This window comes from Neovison vison, chromosome 7 (assembly GCF_020171115.1).
Source record: "Neovison vison isolate M4711 chromosome 7, ASM_NN_V1, whole genome shotgun sequence".
Classification (NCBI taxonomy): domain Eukaryota; kingdom Metazoa; phylum Chordata; class Mammalia; order Carnivora; family Mustelidae; genus Neogale; species Neogale vison.
Window position 1 is genome coordinate 59947204 of NC_058097.1, and position 21980 is coordinate 59969183.

At 60.6% G+C, this 21980-nt stretch overlaps 4 protein-coding genes across 4 annotated transcripts; 2 read left to right on the plus strand and 2 right to left on the minus strand.

Annotated features, from left to right (window-relative positions):
• Positions 1-3638: 3638 nt before the first annotated feature.
• RPL28 (ribosomal protein L28) lies at positions 3639-5938 on the minus strand. The gene is made up of 5 exons (XM_044257603.1): positions 5839-5938; positions 5431-5522; positions 5221-5344; positions 3855-3973; positions 3639-3772 (listed from the first exon to the last, which is right to left on the minus strand). Exons 1-5 carry the CDS (start codon positions 5912-5914, stop codon positions 3683-3685), a joined length of 501 nt encoding a protein of 166 aa, XP_044113538.1. The 5' UTR covers positions 5915-5938; the 3' UTR covers positions 3639-3682.
• A 1490-nt stretch (positions 5939-7428) lies between these two features.
• On the plus strand, positions 7429-11103 carry TMEM238 (transmembrane protein 238). The gene is made up of 2 exons (XM_044260582.1): positions 7429-8124; positions 10979-11103. Exon 1 carries the CDS (start codon positions 7584-7586, stop codon positions 8115-8117), a length of 534 nt encoding a protein of 177 aa, XP_044116517.1. The 5' UTR covers positions 7429-7583; the 3' UTR covers positions 8118-8124; positions 10979-11103.
• An 833-nt stretch (positions 11104-11936) lies between these two features.
• TMEM190 (transmembrane protein 190) lies at positions 11937-13188 on the minus strand. Its single transcript, XM_044260584.1, has 5 exons — positions 13131-13188; positions 13003-13038; positions 12507-12632; positions 12351-12435; positions 11937-12262 (listed from the first exon to the last, which is right to left on the minus strand). Exons 1-5 carry the CDS (start codon positions 13186-13188, stop codon positions 12022-12024), a joined length of 546 nt encoding a protein of 181 aa, XP_044116519.1. The 3' UTR covers positions 11937-12021.
• Positions 13189-17555: 4367 nt separating this feature from the next.
• Positions 17556-20598, plus strand: IL11 (interleukin 11). The gene is made up of 5 exons (XM_044260583.1): positions 17556-17645; positions 18821-18993; positions 19191-19277; positions 19399-19560; positions 20290-20598. Exons 1-5 carry the CDS (start codon positions 17639-17641, stop codon positions 20458-20460), a joined length of 600 nt encoding a protein of 199 aa, XP_044116518.1. The 5' UTR covers positions 17556-17638; the 3' UTR covers positions 20461-20598.
• The last annotated feature ends 1382 nt before the right edge of the window (positions 20599-21980 follow it).

The window sequence follows — 21980 nt, forward strand, 5'->3', positions numbered from 1 at the left end:
ATACTCTCCATTTACACATCTCCAAACCTCATACACATGCCATTCTCCAAACGGAAGACTTACACACACACACAGGCCAGGGCCGCACACACGAGCTCAGAGCCCCGGGCTGCTGGATTGTGTGGGATTTAGCACAGGTGTTCAAAGCGCTCTGGAAAACCCCTGAGCATCATTTTTTACCTTCGGGCAAAGAGTTACAGATCTGGAAAGACATCTCAGGTGGTTCGAGTCCATCTGGTCAAAATAACTTCTAATGGTAAACATTCATTCCTGTGAAGATTCATGGGCACAACACGGCAGGCCTTTCCCTAAGCTTCTTCCACAGGGCCATCTTGCAGGGGTCAGGGAGCAGGGGCCGTGGCTGTGCGAAGTCATCCATGAGGGAACAAGGGCACAGAGAAGTTGAGCCGTTTGCCGTGGCTTGCACAGCCAGTGAGCACAAATGCAAGCCAGCTGTGACATGCAGAGAGCCCCAGCGGATCTCCTGAGCTGGAACGGGTGGAAGGAGAATCCAGGCCAGCCCCCGCTGTGAACACAGAATGTCTCAGCCCCAAATCCCCAGCTTTCTGAGTGACGCCGTGGGAGCTGCCATGGGAGCTGCCAAGGGTATGCCCTACACTCAATTTTGCAGATTCCCAGGGCTAGCTCTGGAGGCAAACAGCAAACAAAACCAGTGTCTGCTTTGAGGAGCCCTTGAAATGATCCTATCTCACACCTGTGGAAACTGAGGCATCAAGGCACTAGGTGACCCACCCAAATGCCCAGAACTGGGGGCTGGCAAGCCTGCCCCGACAAGGCAGCCCCACTGCCTTGGCCGCTGAGTCACTAGCCCCAATGGGGGAGGTGGGCGGCAGGCTGAGGGGGTGGGGTGGTCTCTCCCTACCAGTCCCCTCATTGTCTCCTGACTGCACTGTCTGCTGGGACGTCAGTGTTGGTCTTGGGGTTCCCTTGCTGTGAGTCATCTTTCTCTTGCTGCTCTCCAGATTTTCCTTTGTCTTTCAGCATTATTACTGTGATGTGTCTGGGTATTTGAGGGTTTTTTTCTTTTTTTGAGTATGCAGCTGGAGGGGCCGGGGTGGCGGGGGGAGGGAAGAGAATCCAAAGCAGGCTTCATGCTCAGCACAGAGCCCCACACAGGGCTCTATCTCATGCCACCCAGATGCCCCGAGGTTTACTTTTTATCTCACCTTTACCCTGTTTTCCAATTTCCACATGAACACACAGTCACGTGTAAGAAAAAGCTTTGAATAGATAGCCCCATGCCAGTCACACCTCAACATGTTCTCTTGGAGAACTTGGAGAGATGGGAAGCTGAGGCCTGGGGAGAGGACACCATGCCTTTGAGTCCGCAAGCACTGAGGACTCGGTGAACTGCTCCCTCCACCCACCCTTCTGGTTCTAGCAGTCCAGCGGCATCCAGATGCCTGGTGTTGCCTCCCCAGCCCAGCCCCCTCAATGACGCCCACAGCCCAAGCCCATGTCGCAGACACTGAGGTCAGGAGAGGCCACATGTGGGAGGATTCAAGTACTTCTATCGAAGATACCAGCAGCTAGCAGGACTCCACGTGGACTGAGAACTCTGGGGCGGATAGAGACAGCACGAGGGGGATGAGCAGAGGGCTCACAGCTATGAGCCTCACACATTTCTTCAACGACCAGTACCTACCGAGCACCATCCAAACGCTGGGGCCCTGGACCCCACTGTGGCTCACCAGCACGGGGCATGTGCATTAGATGGTCATCGGTGCTATGGACAAAAATAACCCCAAGATGGAGGAAAAGATACAACTTCTAATGGACAGGTCAGAAAACAACTCAGGTTTAGGTGACATTCAGCAGGTGGGAAGCACCTTCTGGGGGGAGGAACAGCAAGTACAGATGCTCTGAGGCACACCGCCTGGTAGGGTGGAGGCAAGCTTAGGCAGCCGTGGCCAAGGGCCTGCTTCTCATTTGCAGTGAGAGGAGAACCGTGGGAGGGTTCTCAGCAGACTTAGAGCCACTTGACTTAGTTCCAAAAGGCTGCCTCTTTATCTGGGTCAAGAACAGACCCAAGTGGGGCAAGAGTAGAGGCTACTCCGAGTCCAAGCAAGACAGGTTTCTATCAGGAAAAAGGTCGGGTTCACAACTGTGGACTGAGGAAAGCTGGAGGAGGCAGGGCCTCCTCTATCCCAATCTCTGTCCAGCAAGCAAAGGCAGCCCTTGGAGTTAGGGTCTTGTCCCAAAACAGGGCCTGTGGAGGCAGATGCCCTTGGCCACAGAAATCTGGTGTGGGAACAGAGAGCAGGTCACTGTCTCAGGACATGGTCTCCAGAACGGTAGGGACCAGGGAGGGGTCTTTTCAATGCCAGATCCTTAATCCATGGAATGTTGGCTAGCACATGGCAGGTATGCAGGAAAACAGGCCAACACAGGGACAGTGGAGAATCTTTGCCCACAGCAGCCTTAGTGACTTCATCTGTCAAGTGGGACATGTGGGATATCTGGGAGGAGATGGTCTAAGTACATATGCGTGCATATGCGCACGTGTCACCGCGTGCAACTGTGTACCTTCTAGAAGACAGTACACGGTCTACCAGGCACTTGCCATGCGCAGCCCCTGCGCAGCTCTTTGCTTCCTTTAACCCACGGACTTCTGCGAAGAGGCACAGAGAAGTCCTGGTCCATGCCCAGAGCCACACTAGTAGTATCCTCAGTGGAGAGGTATGACCCATGAGCCATTACCAGTTTTAACACCAGGAGGCAGGTAAGGGGTGAGCAAGCAGGAAAACCCAGAGAACCTATTCTAGCCCCCAAGGATGAGAGACAAGGGTCATCTGGGGTAAATGGGGTGTGCATGGGGGAAGGGGCAGCAATGAGGAGTGGCCAAAGCAGCACTGCTCTGGGGTCCTGGAGGCCCTGGGGAGGGCTGGGACTAGACAGCACATAGGAGATGGAGCCAGGAGGGATGGGGCACTCACACTCTCTGTCCAGCAGGAAACAAACAGGTGGCACCCAGGTTCCTACCCAGGAACAGGCCATTTTAACAGCCTGGACCTGTGAGGACTCTAGACCTGCATCTGTGCCCAAGACCAGCAGCTCCCACTTCAAACCAAGAAGCATGGGTACACTCCTGCCCCACAGCTCGGTCCGCTCCTCTCCTGGTGGACCTAGTTTTTAACCCTGGAGGGAAGCAACCCCGACCTGCTTCCGTCCATCTCCAGGCCACTCCCCCCTCCCCCAGCCAGGTCCACAGCCCAATCCCAGAGGACGAAGCCCCACACACAGCACATCCTTTCACAGGCACAGGCCCCACGGCACACACTGCATGGGGCACAGACCCTTGGCCTGGATGCCCAGCCCTTAGACAAGGGCTCTCAGTGGTCTTTCTTGAAATGGTCACGTGTCCACAGAGCCTGGGATCATGAGGACCGTAACAGAGGCGGCCTGCTGAATGTGCACACACATGTGCATGGGTCACCCCTAATGCAAGGACCCAGACCGCGTCCCATCCCCAGGGGCGGGAATGCTGGGACAGAGCAGCCCTGACCAGGACTTGCACATGGGGGGGGGCACACGATGACACGCAGGCGCGCGCACGCACACACACACACACACACACACACGGGGCAAGGCCAGGGCAGCACAGAGAGAGGCCCAGGTGAGGAGGCTGACTGCTTTATTGCTCTGGAAGTGGGGCAGGGGCTCAGGAGCTCTTGGTGGGGCGGGCCCGCTTCCTCTTTACCATCACAGGCTTCTGGCTGCGCAGGATGGCACTGGCTCTGCGAATGGCAGCCTGGGGACAGGGAGAAGGCTCAGCACGCTGCCCCCATTCCTGGGCCCTCCTCACAAGCCGCCCACAGACAGCCCCCACTCACCATGCGCAGATCTGGGCGGTACTTGTTCTTGCGGATCATGTGCCGGACACTGCTGAGGGTGGCCCTGGCGTTCTTGTTGATGGTGGTCCGCACATAGGAGGTGGCAGGTTTCCGCTGGCCTGGGGTGGGGGTAGGGGTAAGGGGATAGCGGCAGGAGTGAGTGTGACGGCGCGCTCTTGCCCCAGTGCTGTGAGCCTGGGCAGGCCACTCTCCGCAGCCAGCCCCATCCAGGCCCAGCCTTGCACTCTGAGGTGGGTCCTGTCCTGTGTCCCTGACGTGAGATTCTAGTCACTTCTCAGAGAGCAAAGCAGAAGCAACGGAAGGACTCTCATCCAAGTCAGAGGCACTGCCTGCTCCACTCCAGCATGGGACATGGGCCCCACACTGCCCAGACACTTGCTGCCCGGGAGACTGCAGCTCTGGCCTCTTTCCGCCCACCCTTCAGGGCCCAGGCTACCCCATCTGGAGCAGGGACTTGACACAAGCTGGGAGGCCTGGCCAGGGTGCTGGAGAGCCAGGAGGAGTCCGGTAAGGCCAGGGAGAGGGAGAGCCCTGCTGCAAGCAGCCCCCCAGCCATGCACATGTGGGGCCTGGACCCTACCGACCCCAGATGAGGACGAAAGCACCCCTCCTTGTGCGCAAAGCTGTGGGCCTCACTCAGGATGTGAAGTACGCCCCACCTAGGGGGTCCTGGCGAGTCCTGTACCCCGAAACGGCAGAAAAGGAACAGCTCACCCAAAAGCAAGGACCCTGCACCATACTAGTGACTTCCAACACCAGCCTGGACTGAGCCCGACCCCAGACCAAGGACAAGGTCAGTCTGGCTCCCAACAGCCCAGGGGAGGCCACCCACCAACCCGAGGCGAGTGAGCTCTCAGGGCCCAGAGCAGCACAACGGGGCTCTCCGAGAAGGTATCCCCCACGGGGTGGGCAGGAGTCCATCCAGAGCCACCATGTCACCGACCCCGCCATGCAGCGCAGGAGGCTGGGCTCCACACCCGAACCGAGACCAGGACAACCCCCAGCAGAAAACAAAGGCCCTGGGGCCACGCAGGCCACACTCAGCCGAAGCTGCCTTTGGAAGCTCCTGGGTCCGCACGGCCTTCTCAGACACCAAGAGCCCGTCCAGTGGGGCTGGACAGCCGGGGCCGCTCCTGGACGCACACAGCAAGCCGGGGTCCACCTGCCCACGGCCAGCGCGACGGTCCTTACCAGTGAGAGCCGGGGACGACCCCCACGGCTGGACAGGGACGGCTGCCCGCACCTGAGCCGGCGCAAGGGCTCCCCGGGCTGATGCTCCACCCCGGCCCCTCGGCCGCCCTGTGCGGCCCGAGGCCGGACCCGAGCCGGGCCCGCAGGTGCTCACCGGATCTGCGCTTCATGACCACCACCACGCCCTTGCCGTCGGCCGCCGGCTCCACGCCCACGGTCTTGCGGTGAATCAACCCGTTGTAGCGGAACGAGTTGCGGGCTTTCAGGTTGTTTGGCTCCTGGGGAGGAGGGCGCAGCGGGGCCGTGAGTCGGGGAAGCGGCGGGGCGCGCATCCCCCCGGGGCCGGCGCGCGGGCCTCACTCACAGTGCTGTAGGTCTGCTTGTTCCTCTTGATCAGGAAGCTGGAGCAGTTCCGCACGACCATCCACTGCAGGTGGGCCGACATGGTGGCGGCGGCTGCGGAAAGAGCGGCGGGTCGGCTGTCAGGGGGCGCGGCGGGCCGGGGGCGGGCCTCGCGGCCCCACCCGCGCAGCAGGGGCAGGGGCGTGACTGGAAACCGCGCCGGCGGCAGTCCCCGCAGCGCGCAGCGGGTTGAGCTCAGGCGGGGGACGCAAGGGGACAGAACGGGAGAAGCCGCAGCGAGCTCCGGCGGCGGGGTCGGGGGGCGGCCAAAGACACGAGGGGCGCGGCGACAGACGCCAGACAAAGCCAGAGGCCCCGGGCCTCGGGAAAACGAGACGACCACGCGGTCGACAGAGAGCCGCGCGCTCACCTCCTCTCGCTAAGGCAGCCGGAGACGGAAAGGGACAAGGAGGAGGCGGGACGACGCCTTTAATATCCACACGCATTTCCGCTTCCTCTGTGGGCACGCGCAAGGACTCGCCTGTCCCCGACTCCTCCCGTCCGCCTGCGAGCCGGCTCGGTAACGTTCGGCTGCTTCCGCCAGCCCGTCGCCAACCGCTCGGGGGCCTTCAGAACTGTTCGGCTAGTGACCCGAGGGCGTGTCCTCGGAGGCGGAGCATCACCCTTACGAGGGCCCTTCGTGTGTTTTCGGAAGGGTAGCGCTGGATTTCCGAGTAGGTCCAGTTCGAGAGGCCCTAAGTCCCTTTCCGCAGGGGTTTCTCTCCAGGGTTGCTCACCTGCGCTTGGGACAGTATAGGTGCTCAATAAGTGTGTGTTTTACGTCTGAACGTGCGGATGCGTGAGTTACTTAAGGCCAGCCCCAGGGTCTCCGGATGCTTCCGGTCTTCTTCGCGAGCTCTCGGCTATTCCCGACGAATGCACAGAGGCCCGCTCGGGCATTTTCGGAACCCTTCGGAGACGCCCTCCCGGGTCTCTTCGGAAACACTCGTTTTCCTTCGGGCCACGTTCGGAAATCTGTGGCTGACGCGGGTACATTGGGGTCGCCCTCCGCAGGACGAGCTCAAACGCTTTATAGTCTGGAGAGAAGCTGGAAGTAATCTTCTAGCGGACTGACTAGCCCTCCGCCGCAGGAGGGCGTCTGTTCCCCCCGAGGGCTAGTCGTTTGGCAGGGGAGAGATTTGCATTAAAAGCTCTTGGTTCCTTGGGGGACCGCATCTGTTGGCCTCTGCCCCGTCCCCTCTACCCCCAGTCGCACCCCTTAAACTCCCTTGTTTTCTGTTGCCACGGCCCTCTTCAGGGGCAGGAGCCCCGCCTGATGTACCCCGGGTCCTCGGCCTCAACAGCACGGGGCTTGGCGCTCGGGGGGCACCGGAGACCTCGGCTCACCAAAGGGAACGGCCACGGCCTCTGTCGCCCCCGCGAGTGCAGCTGGACCTGGGACTGTGTCCGGGAACTCCATGAGGTCCCCCTCCGTGCTCGGGGGCTTCGCCCCTAGGGAATCCCGGCCGTCCAGAGGCATTGGGAGAAGCCTGGGGGCCGCCCCGCTGCCCGCACCACCGCCCCCAGGCCCGACGGGGGTGCGCTCAGGGCCGGGAGCTCCATCACCTCCCAGGGGCGCACGGGCCGCCCTAGGGGACCGACAACGAGGGAGAGAAATCTCAGCTCCCGAGAGCCCTGTGTTTCCTCCATTAGGGCGCCCTGCCCGCTAACTCCGGCGTCCCGGGGCTTTGGGCCCAGGCGTCTTGTATGGTCCTTGTTTTTTGACCCCACCTGTCCCCACCGCGGGGCCTGGGGCGCAGAGGGCCCCGCAGGCAGGCGCTGAAGAGAAGCAACGTCCGGGATCCCGCAGCACCCCATGCTGCCTCCATTAGGGCACCCTGAATTTTGAATGTGTTCCTTCGCGCTCCTTGGGGTGCGTAAGGCCCCTCCCACCCTTATCCGGGAGCCCGGCTGCCCCCATCAAGGCCTCTGAGGGCCAGGACGGGTCCAGAAACCAGGGCCGGAGCACCCCCCGAATCGGGCCCGTGTGCACCCCAGCCAGCTCAGGTGACCAGGAGGGCGCCGGGCACACCTGGCGCCGTCCCCTGACCCCGCCCCGGGCCGGGCCGCACCCCGGAAGGCTCTTTGGGGGAGCCAGCGCGGCGCAGCAGGGCCATGGCAGCAGCGCCAGCGGTGGGCGTCCCGCAGGGGCCCCCGCCGGGGGCAGCGTCCCCGCCGGCCTGCGCGCCGGGGCCTGCGTCCGGCCTGGGCCGCTGCCGGATGGCGCTGCTACTGGCGGTGGCGCTGGACGTGGCGGGCATGGCGGCGCTGCTGACCGGCGTGTTCGCGCAGCTGCAGGTGCGCGGCCGCGACTTCGGCGACCTGCTCATCTACTCGGGCGCGCTGCTCGTCTTCCTGAGCCTGCTCGGCTGGATCCTCTGGTACACTGGCAACATCGAGATCTCGCGCCAGGAACTCGAGCGCGACTACGGCCTGCGGCCCTCAGCGCTTGCCCGCCTGGCGCGCAAGCTCTCCCGCCGCTGGTCTGCGCCGGCCTCCTCCTCCGGCCCGCGCGCCGCGCCCGGCTCTCTGGGGACGCGCCGTGCCGCCCGCGCGCCCCCGCCGCCCGCCGCCGGCTCCCGCCGCGTGCGCCTGCAGCTCGCTACGCTCGAGGCCGGGCCGGGGGCGGCGGGTGCGGGCACCGAGTGAGCCCGAGGTGAGGGGTGGGGCAGCGAGTGGGGAGGCAGGAAGAGCTGTAGAGAGCTGGAGAGGCCGGGGGGGGGGGTGCTGGAGACTCGGGGTTCGGGGGGATAAAGAGACAGGAGAGGAGCTGGAGAAACGGGAGGAGAGAGAGGCAGTGGGGAGAGCTGGAGAGACAGGGGGAGAGCTGGAGACACGGGGTTAGGGGGAGATAGAGAAAGAGCTGGAGAAATGAAGAGAGATGGAGAGACAGGGGGAGAGATGGACAGACAGCGGGGAGAGATGGAGAGACAGGCCAGAGATGGACAGTGGGGAGAGATGGAGTGGGAGAGAGCTGGAGAGACAGCAAGAGGGGGGGAGAGCTGGAGAGACGGAGGGAGAGGGGGAAGGAGATGTGGGGGTGGAAATAGAGGAGAAATGGAGAGATAGGGAGGGAGACTGACAACAGGGAGGGAAAAACAAAGGACCAGATCAAGAGGAGAGTAGCAGGGTCCAGAGGCTGGAGCCTTGGACCACAGGCATGAGTGCAGATTTGGAAGAGACAAAGAGACCTTGCCCCCCAGTTGAGGCCTAGAGAGTCCCTACTCGCTCACCCACCACTTAGAGACCCTGCTCTGCACTCCAGCCCCCAGGGGCACCAGGTCCCTTTTAATCCTATCACTGTAATGAGTTTCAGGGGCCACCACCAGTACCGTCCCCATCCCAGGGGAGGACACCGAGGTACAGAAAGGTACCATCTCTTGTCCGAGTGCACACAGATAGGATTCTTCTAAGAGTGAGGGAAAGAGCAGAACACCAGGAGTGTGAGACCCCGGAAAGGAGCTACTGCTCATCCCTTTCCTTTTCTCTCTCCTCTGTCTTCTCTCCTCTTTCCTAAACACACACTCTCCGGCTTGTACTCCTTTGCTCAAACTTCTGCTGTGGCTCCCTGTTGCCCTCTGATTAAAACCCCTGCCACTTCCTGGGCCCCACAGGTTTCAGCCCCACATCTCCTTCCTTCTTTGGGTTATGACGGCATCCCTCAGCCCATGGACAGCCAGGCTGTCTGAAGTCAGTTGGCCTCTGTTTGTCTATCCCTATAGCAGGAGTGCCCTTGCCATCTGTACTCCACATGGAAAATGTCCCATGTGGCCATTAAGCTCCAGCTCAACTCTCTGCCTTTCTCTGGGTCTTCCCAGTGTCTGAGTTACCCCGTTATTGCTTGTTGTGTGTCTTGTGGGGTCTGTGTGCTGGTTTATGTCTCTCCCGCTGGACAGGGAGCATCCCACTGGTAAGGCCTGGATCTCCGGTGCCTTCATTCTTAGCATCGCCCCGCAAGCAGTATGGGTGGATGCGTGGATGGACGGATGGGTTGTTTGACTAGTGGATGGATTGGCTGTAGGATGGCTGGACAGACTAGTGAATGGATGGGCAAATAGAGGGATGGATGTTCAGTTGATGGGTGGATGGATATGGTTAGATAGAGGAATGGGTGCAATTCAGAACTGTTGAGTGGGTGGTTTGGGCACGTAGATAGGACGGTAGATGAAGGACGGTTGGGTTGACCCATGGATGAACCGAGAGGAGGAACAGCATCAACAACAGATGAGTGACTGACCCAGTTTCTCAAACGGGAGTTCCCTAAAAAACTTAAATCCTGATGTGCAAAGACCTCTGTATGTGAAGAATTGAGCTGTTCTCCTGTGGATCCTGAATGTGCTTCTTTGTGAAAACAGAAAATAGTCCCTCCCATCATCTGCCGTGCTCTGCAGCTCAGAGGAGGAGATGGGTTTAAGACGAGATGCATTCTCCCACAAAAATCAGGCCGAGAGTTGTAGAACCACCTGCCAGCAGTGAGAGTCCTTTACCTTGCCCAGAGGTCTAACACAACTGGGCAGGTCTGCTGAAACCACCTGCCAGAAACGTGGGCCAAGCCAACTGGTGTGTGGGCCCCTCTTCGAAGGAAGACGGGCCTGTTCATTTGAACATGGGACTCCTCAGTGGGCAGAGTCAAGGGCTTCCGGCACGCGAGGGCCAGAGAACTTGAATTTTTTTTTTTTAAAGATTGATTTATTTATTTGACAGATCACAAGTTAGGCAGAGAGGCAGGCAGAGGGAGAGAGGAAGGGAAGCAGGCTGTCGAGCAGAGAGCCCGATGTGGGGCTCGATCCCATGACCCTGGGATCATGACCTGAGCCGAAGGCAGAGGCTTTAACCCACTGAGCCACCCAGTCGCCCCTTGAATTTTTTTTTAATATTTTATTTATTTGACAGAGAGAGATCACAAGCAAGCAGAGAGGCAGGCAGAGAGACAGGGAAGCAGGCTCCCCGCTGAGCAGAGAGCCCGATGTGGGGCTCGATCCCAGGATTCTGGGATCATGACCTGAGCTGCAGGCAGAGGCTTTAACCCATTGAGCCACCCAGGCGCCCCAGAAAACTTGAATTTTAACACAGGGACCTGGAGCTTCTGGCCCTGGTCCCTCCCTCCTCCCTCCTCCCTCTGAGACCAAAATGAATGGAGTTGACAGAGCCACCAGCAGCAGTCACTGCCAGGTTGTCTTTTCTTTCTCTGTCTGTCTGTCTGTCTGGGTCTCCTGTGTCTCTCTGGTCTCCTGTGTCTCTCTCTTTCTCTGTCTCTCGTCCCTGACTTTCCTGTCTCTCATTCTCTAGCTTGTGCCGCTGGCCCCCAGGGAGGCAAGTATGCTGCCCAGGTTGGCGGTGGAGAGATGAAGGAGCGATCAAGCAGGAGTGTGAGTCAATGTACCAGGAGCCAGAGCAGCAAGAAAGGGCTCCCTTCCCTTTCCCCTCAGGCTGCTGGTGGTGAGCCCCGGGAACACGTGGTCCCTGGGAGAGGTCTTGCACAGCCACTAACCCTGTTCTTCCTCCTGCAGACAGCCCCACAGCCCCACCTGTGAGGACAGGACTGCGTGTGCAGCTGCACCCACCGCCATCTGGGCCACCAGGATGCCTGCTTGTCTGCCCCTATCCTCTCTCGGATAAATGGCTCTGCCTCCTAGTGCCGTGTGTCTGTCTGGGAGAGGGACAGTACTGGGGCCTGGCCACACCCACGGAGGGGCCATCCACGCCCTTGGGGACCTTGGAGCCCAGCTTCACACAAGCCTGTCATGGAGGGGGGTGGGAGAGTGGCGCCAGGACCTTGAACCCAGACCTCTGGGGGTCCTCTGAGAAGCAGACAGAGGGACAAATTAGACTCGCCAGGTATTTATTGGGAGGAAGTACCTTAAAAAAAAGAAAGAGAGAGAGAGATTTATTTATTTTAGAGGGGAGGGGCTGCAGGAGAGGGAGAGAAATAATCTCCAGCAGACCCTGGCCAAGCAAGGAGCCTGGGTAGGGGGCTCGAGCCCACGACCCAGAGATCGTGGCCAGAGCCGAAATCAAGAGTCCGCACCTGCTGAGCCACCCAGGTGCCCGGGAAGTACTTGTAGAGGGGACCTGGTACGGGGTATGCCTGAGGAAGGCCCGAGGGCTGGGCAGGACAAGTCTTGTACCGTAGGCGCTTTCTGGAGAATTTCCACCGGGCCACTGGAGAATCTGAGAGTAACGTTGTCTACCCAGGGTGGCCTGTGTCCCGCAGGGAGCTCTGCCATGCTTGGGCATTGGTGGGAGGTGTGCTGGCAGACAAGGCAGGATCCCAAGGGTCGGCAACCAAGGCTATCTGTCAATGGTGCTCCTGCAGGAGAACGGCAGGCCACCCCCAACCGACCCACCGCTCCCTGGTTCCAGACCCCACTCAGGCTGGAAACCCCATGATCACAGCCCAGTCCCCTTATGCACACACACACACACACACACACACGCACACACGCACACTCCCTGCCCTGGAGCTCCTGTGCCTCCTGCTCCCATGGATCTTAGAAAAGAGACCACGCGTCTATATGCTATATCTGTATTGAGGGCCCCCCCAGGGGTGCCCCTAATCTTCGTCCTCTGCCCCTTCTGTTTCATCACCCCCTTCTGTCGTCCCTTCCCCTTCGGTGACCCCTGACATTTCCGTGTTCCCCTCTGGAGTAACAGAGGTTGGCATGCTGCCTGCAGACGTCTTCTTTTCGCTGGAAGGCCCCCTGTCCTTAGATAACAGAGACACAGTCCTCGACAGGTCACATTTGCCCTTTAAGAATCCTGGAAGGTGCAGCATATCTCGACGTTTGGCCCACCTGATGGGGAAGGGTCACACTCAGACTTGACCATCTGCCCGCTCCTGCAGGGGTGCGGGAGCCCACCCTCAGCCCCAAACCCACTTGCCAGAACAAGCAGATGCTGGAGATCAGGAAGAGGAGGCCTCCACATGTCCAGCCCAGCGCCCACATGTGCTTTCTCCGCATGGTTTCTGCACAAAGGAGGCAGGTTTAAGACCCAGGAGTCTCAGTGGCCCCAGGGACCCGGTTTCCTGGCACTCACCATCTGGCCGCTGGTGGTAGCAGACCCCATCACGATAGCAGCACCGGAGACGCAGACACAGATTGGGGTTCTCAATTGCCGCTTGGCCCCCACAGCTCTCCCGGTCCCATACATCTCCCTCACAGCCTTGGGACCAACCACAAGGGCACCTACGTCACAGATTCTGACCCAAGGGCCCCAGAACCCCAGGACCTCAAAGTCAGGCTCCTGGCCTCCTGCCGAAGGCTTACTCTGTGGAGGACCCAGGAGTCCAGGCTGGCAACACCCTCCACCCTCAGACCCAGGAGTCCAGACCCCCAGCCCTTCCTCCCTCAATACCAGGAGTCCAGACCCCTAGCCCCCTCCTCCCTCAGACCCAGGAGTCTTGGTCCCTAGCCCTCTTGGCTCAGACCCAGGATCAGGTCTTCAGCCCCTTCTCCCTTTAGACCCATGGAGTTAGTCTCCCAGGAGTCTGGACTCCCTGTCCTTGGGGGACCGGGTTTCAGCCACTGCTCACTCCATGGATAGAAGAATCCCTGGATCCCATTCCCATCTGTGGAGAAAAAGGGTCAGTGTTAGAGGGGCTGTAAGGAGGCTGAAGAGGCTCCGTGCTCGGCTCTCTGACCCTCCCTTCAGCCCCCTCACCTACTGAGCCCTGCATCAGCAGGAAGAGGCTCAAAGCGGGGATCCCAGAGCCCACCATGTTGCCTCCCCAGACCCTTGGGGCCTCTGTGGGGACAGACCTTGAAGGCCATCACCCCAGCAACCAGTGGGGCCCCGCCCACCTGCCCACCCAGCTTTCAAGGTTCCAAGTTCTGTTGCTAGGGAGCCCCCTTAGCAGTGAGGAAGGACGAGGGGGGGTCACACTGGCCTGGTCATGCCTGGTTGGTAGGAAGTGGCTTCCTTAGCAACCAGGTTGAAGGGCCCCACAGTGGTGGGGGCCAGCCAACCTGGGTAGAAAGTAGGTAGGGGTCTAAGGCACCTCCTGCCTGCCAACCAGGGAACCCCAAGCCACGGGGCCTAGGAGACCTTCCTGCCAGGGAATCCCTCTGTTTGGTAACCTGATGCCTGCAGGGCAGCCCCAGGTGGCCCAAAGTCTCCAGAGATGTCGTTGCCAGGGGTCTTCCCCCTAGCAACCAGGGGCAGGCGCCCTGAGGCTCACTGAGCCCCATTGTTAGGGAGGGCCCCCCCTAACAACCAGGTGGCCCAGGAGGACAAGGGGAAAATGGGGGTTGGGCCAGAGGCCAGAGCACTTGCTTGGGAGTCCTCTTGTTCCGAGGGCTCTCCAGGCCTCCTGGTGGAGAACGGATGGGGAATGTGTTGGGCCATGAGGATGTGCGGGCCCTGAGTATGGCTCATGGGGAGGAAGACCCTTCTCCTCAGGCCTCAGTCTCTCTACCCACAAATGGGGAAAGGGGTCCATGTGGAGGTCCTCAGGTTTCCCATTTGGTTCCCCTCAGTGGTGGAGGAGCCCAGTGGAGGGCTGGGCTGGGACCATGATCCCTAGTTCTCTCAGGTGACCCTCCACTCAGCTTTGCAGTACAGTGAGAAGGGAACCTCCTGGAGCAGTGTGGCTTTGGGGCCTGGACTCTGGGGTCTGAGGGAGGAGGGCCTGGGGGTCTGGGCCCAAGTCTGAGGGAGGAGGTGGCTGAGGGCCCAGATTCCTGGGGCTGAGGAAAGAGAGGCTGGAGATCTGGACTCCAGGGTCTGAGGGAGGAGGGAGCTGGGGACCAGGACTCCTGGGTCTGAAGGAGGAGGTGGCTGGACTGCTGGGTCTGAGGGAGGAGGGGCTGGGGGCCTGACTCTTGGGTCTGAGGCAGAAGGCCAGGGACCAGGTCTGAGGGCAGCTGTCCAGGAGTCCAGACCCCATTTCTCAGGAAGCCCCGTGAGGCTGACTCCTGGTCTGTGCATCTCTTGTAAACATCCTGGTGGGAGCTGAGTGGCCCTGGGCTGCCTCCGTCAGAGATGACACAGGTTAGAGGGGGCTCAGCAGGGGGCCGGGGGGGGGGGGGTCATAGGGGTTATGGGGCTGAGGCCAGCAGCTGATGACCATTTCCTGTGTCAACATCATCTGGACCCACTTCGCAATTCCCGGGATTCCTCAGGGATCAAGGAGGGGGTGGGGGGCGGGGCTGCTGGGCCCTGGACCGCGGCTTGGGACTGGGGGGGCCCCCGCCGTCACGGCCCTCACCGCTAATGACAGGTTTAGGTTGCTTCTGCGGCCTGCCTGCCCAGTCACCCCCCAGAGGCCAGACAGGACCCCCCAGGGATAGACAGACGGACACACACAGCCTTGGACCTGCTGACCTCACACCAGCCAGCCCTACCTCACCCAGGGCCAGCACAGGAGAAAGGACCCCCAGCTCCCCACTCATATTCCAGTGGCATCTTCCCTCACATGCGGGACCCTCCATGCAGAGCCTTTGGCATTATGTCTCCCTGGTCCTTGTCTCTGAGCCTCTGAGCTGGTTTCCTTAAAGCTGCTTGTATCTGTATATCCTATTGTTTCACAACTTGGTCTTTTGCTCACCCTGGGTGTCTGTGTTACAGCATCTGTGTATATGTGTCACTTTTTTGTGATTCCCCAGTTCTGCCTGTTAGTGGGGGCACCTCGTGCCCTCTTGCTCTCCTTGCAATAGAAGGAGCCCGGGCCTCCCCAGCTCCAACCCTGGGGAAGACCCAGGATGCTGAGGAATCCCCCTGACCACCTGTGTTACCCACCCCATCTCCCTCAGACTCCTGCAGCCAGGAAAGCTGGAATTAGGGGAAAGATGACCCCACGGCCTCAGGGTGCAGGCCAAGGCACGATGGGGTGGGGGTGGGGGGACTGGCACCAGCCAGGTACACTGACCCAGCCTCAGACTCCTGACCTTTCCCATAGAGCATTTTCCAAATGGCAGAATGGAAACACCTTTTTCTCCACCTGGGAGCCAGGGTTTAAGGCCTGGACACCTGCCACCTGGTTCGGAGGGAGGAGGGGGCTGGGGGCCCAGGATCCTGGGTTGAAGAAAAGGGTCTGGGGTAGCACTCCTGGTTCCTAGTAGGTAGAAGGGGCTGCCAGTGCAGGATCCCTATTATTGCTCTCAGACTGGCCCCAGGCCCAGTCCCTATCCCCTCAGGCCAGTCCATCCCCCAGGCTGGTGGCCTGAGTCACCTTGGCTGGCCCCGCCGGTCTGGGGGGGGGGGCTACGTCAGTTCTCCCCTCACTGACGCAGCCTCGGGCCCCCCACACTGACTCAGCCGGAAACAGGCCCCCTGAGGGGCGGAGACCCAGTGGTCAGAGGCCTGGGTCCCTGTGGGAGCAGGGGCTGGGGAGGGCCCCTGGGGGGCCCTGGAAGGGGTGGCCATGACAGACCCGCAGAGAGAGTTCTTACCTGAGGCAATGAGGTCATGTCCCACCTTCGGGGGGGCTGTGACCTCACCTCCCAAGGGACGTGAGCCCTCGTCCCCCACCCCACGTGGTGGGGGATGGGAGGGGGAGGACTCTAGCTGCCATTCATCCCCAGATCCCCCCTACCAGCTCAGCACAGTTCTGAGAGCCAGGAGGGGGCCTACAGGGGGGCCTTGTCGTTTTGCCTTCTCACTCCCACCCTATCTTTCGCTGGGAAGGGGGGATGCTCCAGGGGATGGGGCTCTAGACCCAGTCCCTCACTGGCTCTGCCTCTGTCCCCAGCATTCATCAGGGCGCCTGTGCTTCCAGGGCTGTCCTGTCCATCCCCCCCCCCCCCATCCCCTGCTCCAGTGCCTCCGCACATTGCCATCTCTGCCCTATCCCCATCTCCACTCCCTGGCTGAGCCACTCTCTCCATGTGTCTGTCACCCTCATTACCTTGCCCGCTCACTTGCCATCCCCAGCCCTCCTGGATGCTGCATCTTTCTCTGGACCTCCGGGCATGTGTTAATAAAAATTGAGGAACAGAACTGCAATGCTTCATGTTTATTGACAGCTGATTGTGTGTCCTACACCTCTACACGAGTGAACTCATCCTTACCAGGCATGGGGTGGGGGCAGCAAGGGGATGGGTGCTCGGTTATCCCCATTTCACAGATTAGGAAACTGAGGCCCAGAGGGAATGCAGCACCTACCCAAATCGCACCTCATCTGGGTGTCTCATGCTCTCTCTCTCTCTCTCTCTCTCCCCCTCAGCTCTGCTTCTCTCCCCACCTTCACGTACCTGTCTGTCTCCCAGAGACTGTACTCCTCTCTGTCCCAGCGCCCAGCACCTCCTCTGAGGGTCTCTGGCTCCCTGCCTGTCTCTAGGGGCCTCTGCAACTTTGTCCCTGGTGTGTTTCTCCTGCTGCCTGCCTCCCCTCTCTCTAAACCCACAACTTGCTGTCCCTTTTCTTCCTGGGGTCTCTGTGTGGGTCTCTCTGCTCCTGCAGTGAGATGTCCCGCATCTCTCCGTGGATCACAGTCTATCTCTGCCTTTCAGACTCCACCTCTGCCTCATCGTCCCCATATTCTCTGTGTCCTCGCTTGGGTCTCACACTCTCCATCCCTCTCACTCACTCTGTCCCTTCGAATGGCTCTGCCTTGCACGTCCATCTCCCCAGGGCTGCGTCTTGTGGCTCTGTCCTCGGCTTTCCCCGTCCCTCTCTCCCTAGCCTCCCTACCTCTCTGATGGTCCTGGTCCAGCCAACCCAGACCACCAGAACCCCCCCGCGTACCCCCCCCCACAGCCCAGCCCCAGCTCTTGAGCCACTGTGTCTGCCCCTGTGGCGGCCCGGAGGAGGAGGTGGAGGGAGGGGACGCCAATGACCTCACCAGCCCCTCTCCGACCACCCCCCCCTTTCTCTCTTCAACTTTTCCAACTTTTCCTTCCTTGCCCTCCTCTGAGCGAGGCAGCCTGAGCCCTGCGAGGCAGCCGGCTCCCTCTGAATGGAAAAGGCAGGCAGGGAGGGTGAGTCAGGATGTGTCAGGCCGCCCTCCCCTGCCGCCTGCCCCCCGCCCAACCGCCCTGGCCCCCTATATAACCCCCCAGGCGTACACACTCCCTCACTGCCACGGCCCTCGCTGCTCACACGCACATGCCTCCCCTCCCCAGGCCGAGGCCCAGCTGACCCCCAGGGCTCCCCCCGGCAGCGGACAGGGAAGGGTTAAAGGCCCCCAGCTCCCTGCTCCCTGCCCTGGGGAACCCCTGCCCTGTGGGGACATGAACAGTAAGTTGGTTCAAGTTCATGGGGTGGGGGGGACAGGAAGGGAGGAGGGAGGGCCAGTGGCAAGTAGGGTGGGGAGCAGACAGGCGCAGCTGAATGGGGTAGAAAGAGACAGAGGAGAGTGAGGGAGCCATGGGGGGTGGGCAGAGATGGGAGAGGAAAGGAGATTCCCAGAAAGCAGGCGGCCCAGAGACGAGGGGGGCAGAGAGATGAGAGGACGAAGCTGAGACGCGGAGGGATGCACAGGGCAGCGCCAGAGAGATGGAGACCCCAGACAGACAGAGACGGATGCCCGGAGGGGATCTCCGAGGGCCCGGGGACCCCAGGGAGTCAGCGGGGACAGAGAGACGCAGACGCCCAGGAATCCCGACAGAGAGGTTCCGGGAGGGAAACTGAGGCAGAGAGCCTCCAGGAGGTGAGCGCCAAGTCCAGAACACCGACCCCAGCCACGGGGAGGAGAGAGAGAGAGACAGTGGTGCAGACAGGAACGGGAGAGCCAGACAGATGCGGACCGACGGACAGACAGCGGCCGGGGAGGGCCGGGGGGCGGGCTGGGGGTGTGATGCGGGAGCGGGGCGGCCCGGGGGGCGCTGATTGGCTGGCGGACGCGGGGGTGGGCGGGGCAGCTGGGGGATGGGCTACCGGGGAGCCAGCGGGCCCGAGCCCCCGAGCCGCGCGCCGCCGCCGGGTCCCTCTGCGCCTCCCGCGGCCCCGCTGCGCCAGCGCCTCTGCCTCTCTCCGCCCAGGTGTGCTCCGGAGGCATCGGCGGCTCCGCGGCCCGGCCTTCCGCGGTCCACCAGGGGGTGGGGATGTCCCCCTGGGGAGGGGTCTGGGCCTCCGGGTTTCTGTCCTGGTCTCCTGCCTCTGCTCTCAGTCCGGCTCGGGCTCCGAGGCCCGGGGAGGGGGCAGGTTCTGGCCTGTGCCTCCCCCCTTCATGCCCCGCCCCGGGGCCCAGATTCCGGCGTCCGGGGGCGGACGGGAGACGCCCGGCCCGTCTACCCGCCCCGGGCCGCGTCTGCTCCGACGGGCGGGGCAGCCAGAGCGGGAGAGGGAGAGGGAAGCCCGCCCCAGCCCTGCGACCTACCCTGGGCGCTCCACCCTGGGACTCAGGACCCCCAGTCCCTCCTCCCTCAGACCCACCCGTCCGGTCTGAGCTCTCTGCTTCTTCCCGCCCCCAGGTGTTTGCTGCCTGGTCCTGGTCGCCCTGAGCCTGTGGCCAGATAGAGCTGCTGCCCCCGGGCCGCCTCCTGGCCCCCCACGGGCCTCCCCAGACCCTCGGGCTGAGCTGGACAGCGCCGTCCTCCTGACCCGTTCCCTCCTGGCGGACACTCGGCAGCTTGCCGCCCAGCTGGTAGGAGAGACTGGAAGGGATGGGCAGGGACCAGGACCAGGAGTGGGGAGGGCTTCTGGGCTACCACGGTGGCAGAAACGGGGAGGTGGGGTGGGGTGAGGGTGGGGGTGGGGGAGAGGAGTTTTGAGCCTATCTGGAGGATGGAGGGACCCTTGGAGCTGGGCAGGGTCCCCCTCAAGGTTTCTTTGCCCCCACAGAGGGACAAATTTCCAGCCGACGGAGACCACAACCTGGACTCCCTTCCCACCTTGGCCATGAGTGCAGGGGCTCTGGGAGCCCTGCAGGTAAGGGAAGGGGAAAGGGCGGGTGGGGGGCGATTGGTGAGATCTGAGTGTGGAGGGGGACTGGGGGCCAGAGCAGGCTGGTGGCATGTGTTCCTGATGCCCCCCATGCCCTGTGTCCTAGCTCCCAGGTGTGCTGACACGGCTGCGGGCGGACCTGTTCTCCTATCTGCGCCACGTGCAGTGGCTGCGCCGAGCTGGGGGCCCTTCCTTGCGGACCCTGGAGCCCGAGCTCGGTGCCCTGCAGGCCCGGCTGGACCGCCTGCTGCGCCGGCTGCAGCTCCTGGTAGGATCCTCCAGCCCCCAGGCTTGACACCTAGGCTTGAAACCCAACCCCAGACTTTGGGCCTGCTCTGAGACCTGCTCTGAGACCTTCAAATCCTGTGGCCACAAGACCCCCCAGACCCTGACCCAAAGGCAGCCTGGAGACCCTGAGTCTACCATCTCCAGACTTCAAGAGCCTAGACCCTGAAGCCTCCAACCTTGTGCTCTGTGTCCCTAAGACCTCAGACACTGGTCATGAGCCCTTAAGACCTGACTGCTAAATCCTAGACCCAGGACAGAAAACTTCAAATACCAGTTCCTGGGCCTGACCCCAAATTCCAGGTCCCACTTCTGAGTGCCTAGCTCTCACCCATGAGTCTCTCAGCTTGGATTGGAGAGATCCCACATCTAAGACCCCAGCCCCAAGAACTTGGACCCGACTCCAGACTTGAGCCCCCAGCCCTTGCCTAGCACCAGGATCCCAGTCCTAACTCTATAGACCTGCCCCCCAAGCCCCTGGACTTGGCTCTTGCACCCCCACCTTTCGGCCCCAGTTTTCATTTTCTGCACCCAACATGCTGAGAACTGCCTGCCCAGAAAGCCTATGCCACAGGCCAGAGAAGCTCCGGAAGCAGGCAGCCTGGACTTCCCAAACCACCCCCCCCCCATTTAGTAGAGGCTCCAAACACCCCTTCCCAGAACCGCCACTGCACCCTGGGCCTATTGCTAACCCTCTGTCCTCTCCCAACAGATGTCCCGCCTGGCCTTACCCCAGGCGCCCCCGGACCCACCAGCTCCCCCACTAGCGCCCCCAGCCTCCGCCTGGGGAGGCATCAGGGCAGCCCATGCTATTCTTGGGGGGCTGCACCTGACCCTTGACTGGGCTGTGCGGGGCTTGCTGCTGCTGAAGACTCGGCTGTGACCTGCCACTGGGAACCACCAACGTCCTTCGATGCCACATCTTATTTATTTATTTATTTGGGGACTGGGGGCATGGCAGCAGGAAAACACCCCCTCCTTCTCTCCCCTTAATTTGAGACGGTCCCTCTAGGAGACCTGGGCAGAGTAGGGGGGTTTCTGTGCCTTATTTATACTTATTTATTTAAGGGGGGGTGGGTGGGAGGCAGGTAGACTTGGGGACCAAAGGGGCTGGGAACAGGAGTCCTAGATTCTTGAATCTCTTAAGTCTGGCTGCAGGGTTTCCCTATCCCCTAGCCCTCTGGGCCTGGGCAGGAGCATATATTATTTATTAAACAATTACTTTTTGGGTTGGGGTGGGGAGGGAAAGGGAAAGGAGGCCTGGGATTTTGTACAAAAATGTGAGAAACCTTTGTAAGATGGAGAAGAGGGAATTAAATTTGTCATACACATCCACTTAGAGGTGATTTCTCTGAGGGCTGAGGGTGGGGGGCTGGACGCTGGGGTCCGTGGAATAGAGGGAGGCACTGACCCTCAGTGGGCAGTACAGCAGAGGGGAGATCGTTGGTCCCCAGGGACCCTGAGCACTGAGGCGCAGGGTCCGAGAGACTGCACTTTGTAGGCACTCAATGAATCTTTAATGGAAGGCTCCAGAAGGCCGTCCTGTGCCCTACAATACTTGTATGTGACAAAACTGCAAATTTGATGTCGTTTGTTAAGGTGATGTTCACAACAGCAAACCAGAAACCACCTAGATGTCCAACAGTGAGGGATGGTTTAATAAATTACACCCTTCTGTCTGATGGGATGCCATCAGCCATGCCTAGGGGATGCTCCGGGGGCTGCTTTAAGACCAGAGAAAGCAGGCTACTAACCATGGTAATGATTTGCATTTTGTGTTTGGATGGATGGATGGTTGGATGGATGGATGGATGGATGGATGGATGGATGGATGGATATACAGACGTTTTTAAAAGTCCTAGAATCTGGGGACGCCTGGGTGGCTCATTTGGTTAGATGACTGCCTTCGGCTCAGGTCATGATCCTGGAGTCCCGCGATCGAGTCCCGCATCGGGCTCCCAGCTCCATGGGGAGTCTGCTTCGCTCTCTGACCTTCTCCTCGCTCATGCTCTCTCTCACTGTCTCTCTCTCAAATAAATAAATAAAATCTTTAAAAAAAAAAAAGTCCTAGAATCTGGCTGACTCAGTAGAGTGTGTGACTCTAGATCTTGGGGTTGTGAGTTCCAGCCGTACACGAGGCATACACTTTACTTTAAAAATAATAATAGGGGTGCCGGGGTGGCTTACCCGATTAAACATCTGCCTTCAGCTCGGGTCATGATCCCAAAGTCCCAGGATTGAGGCCCTGCATCGGGCTCCCTGCTCAGTGGGGAGTCTGCTTCTCCCCCTGCCTCGCACCCTGCTCTCGTGCTCACTCTCTCAAATAAAATCTTTAAAATAAAAAATTCTAGAAGAAAATACACCAAAATTTTGACCATGGTCTCCTCAGGGTAGAAGGTGGAT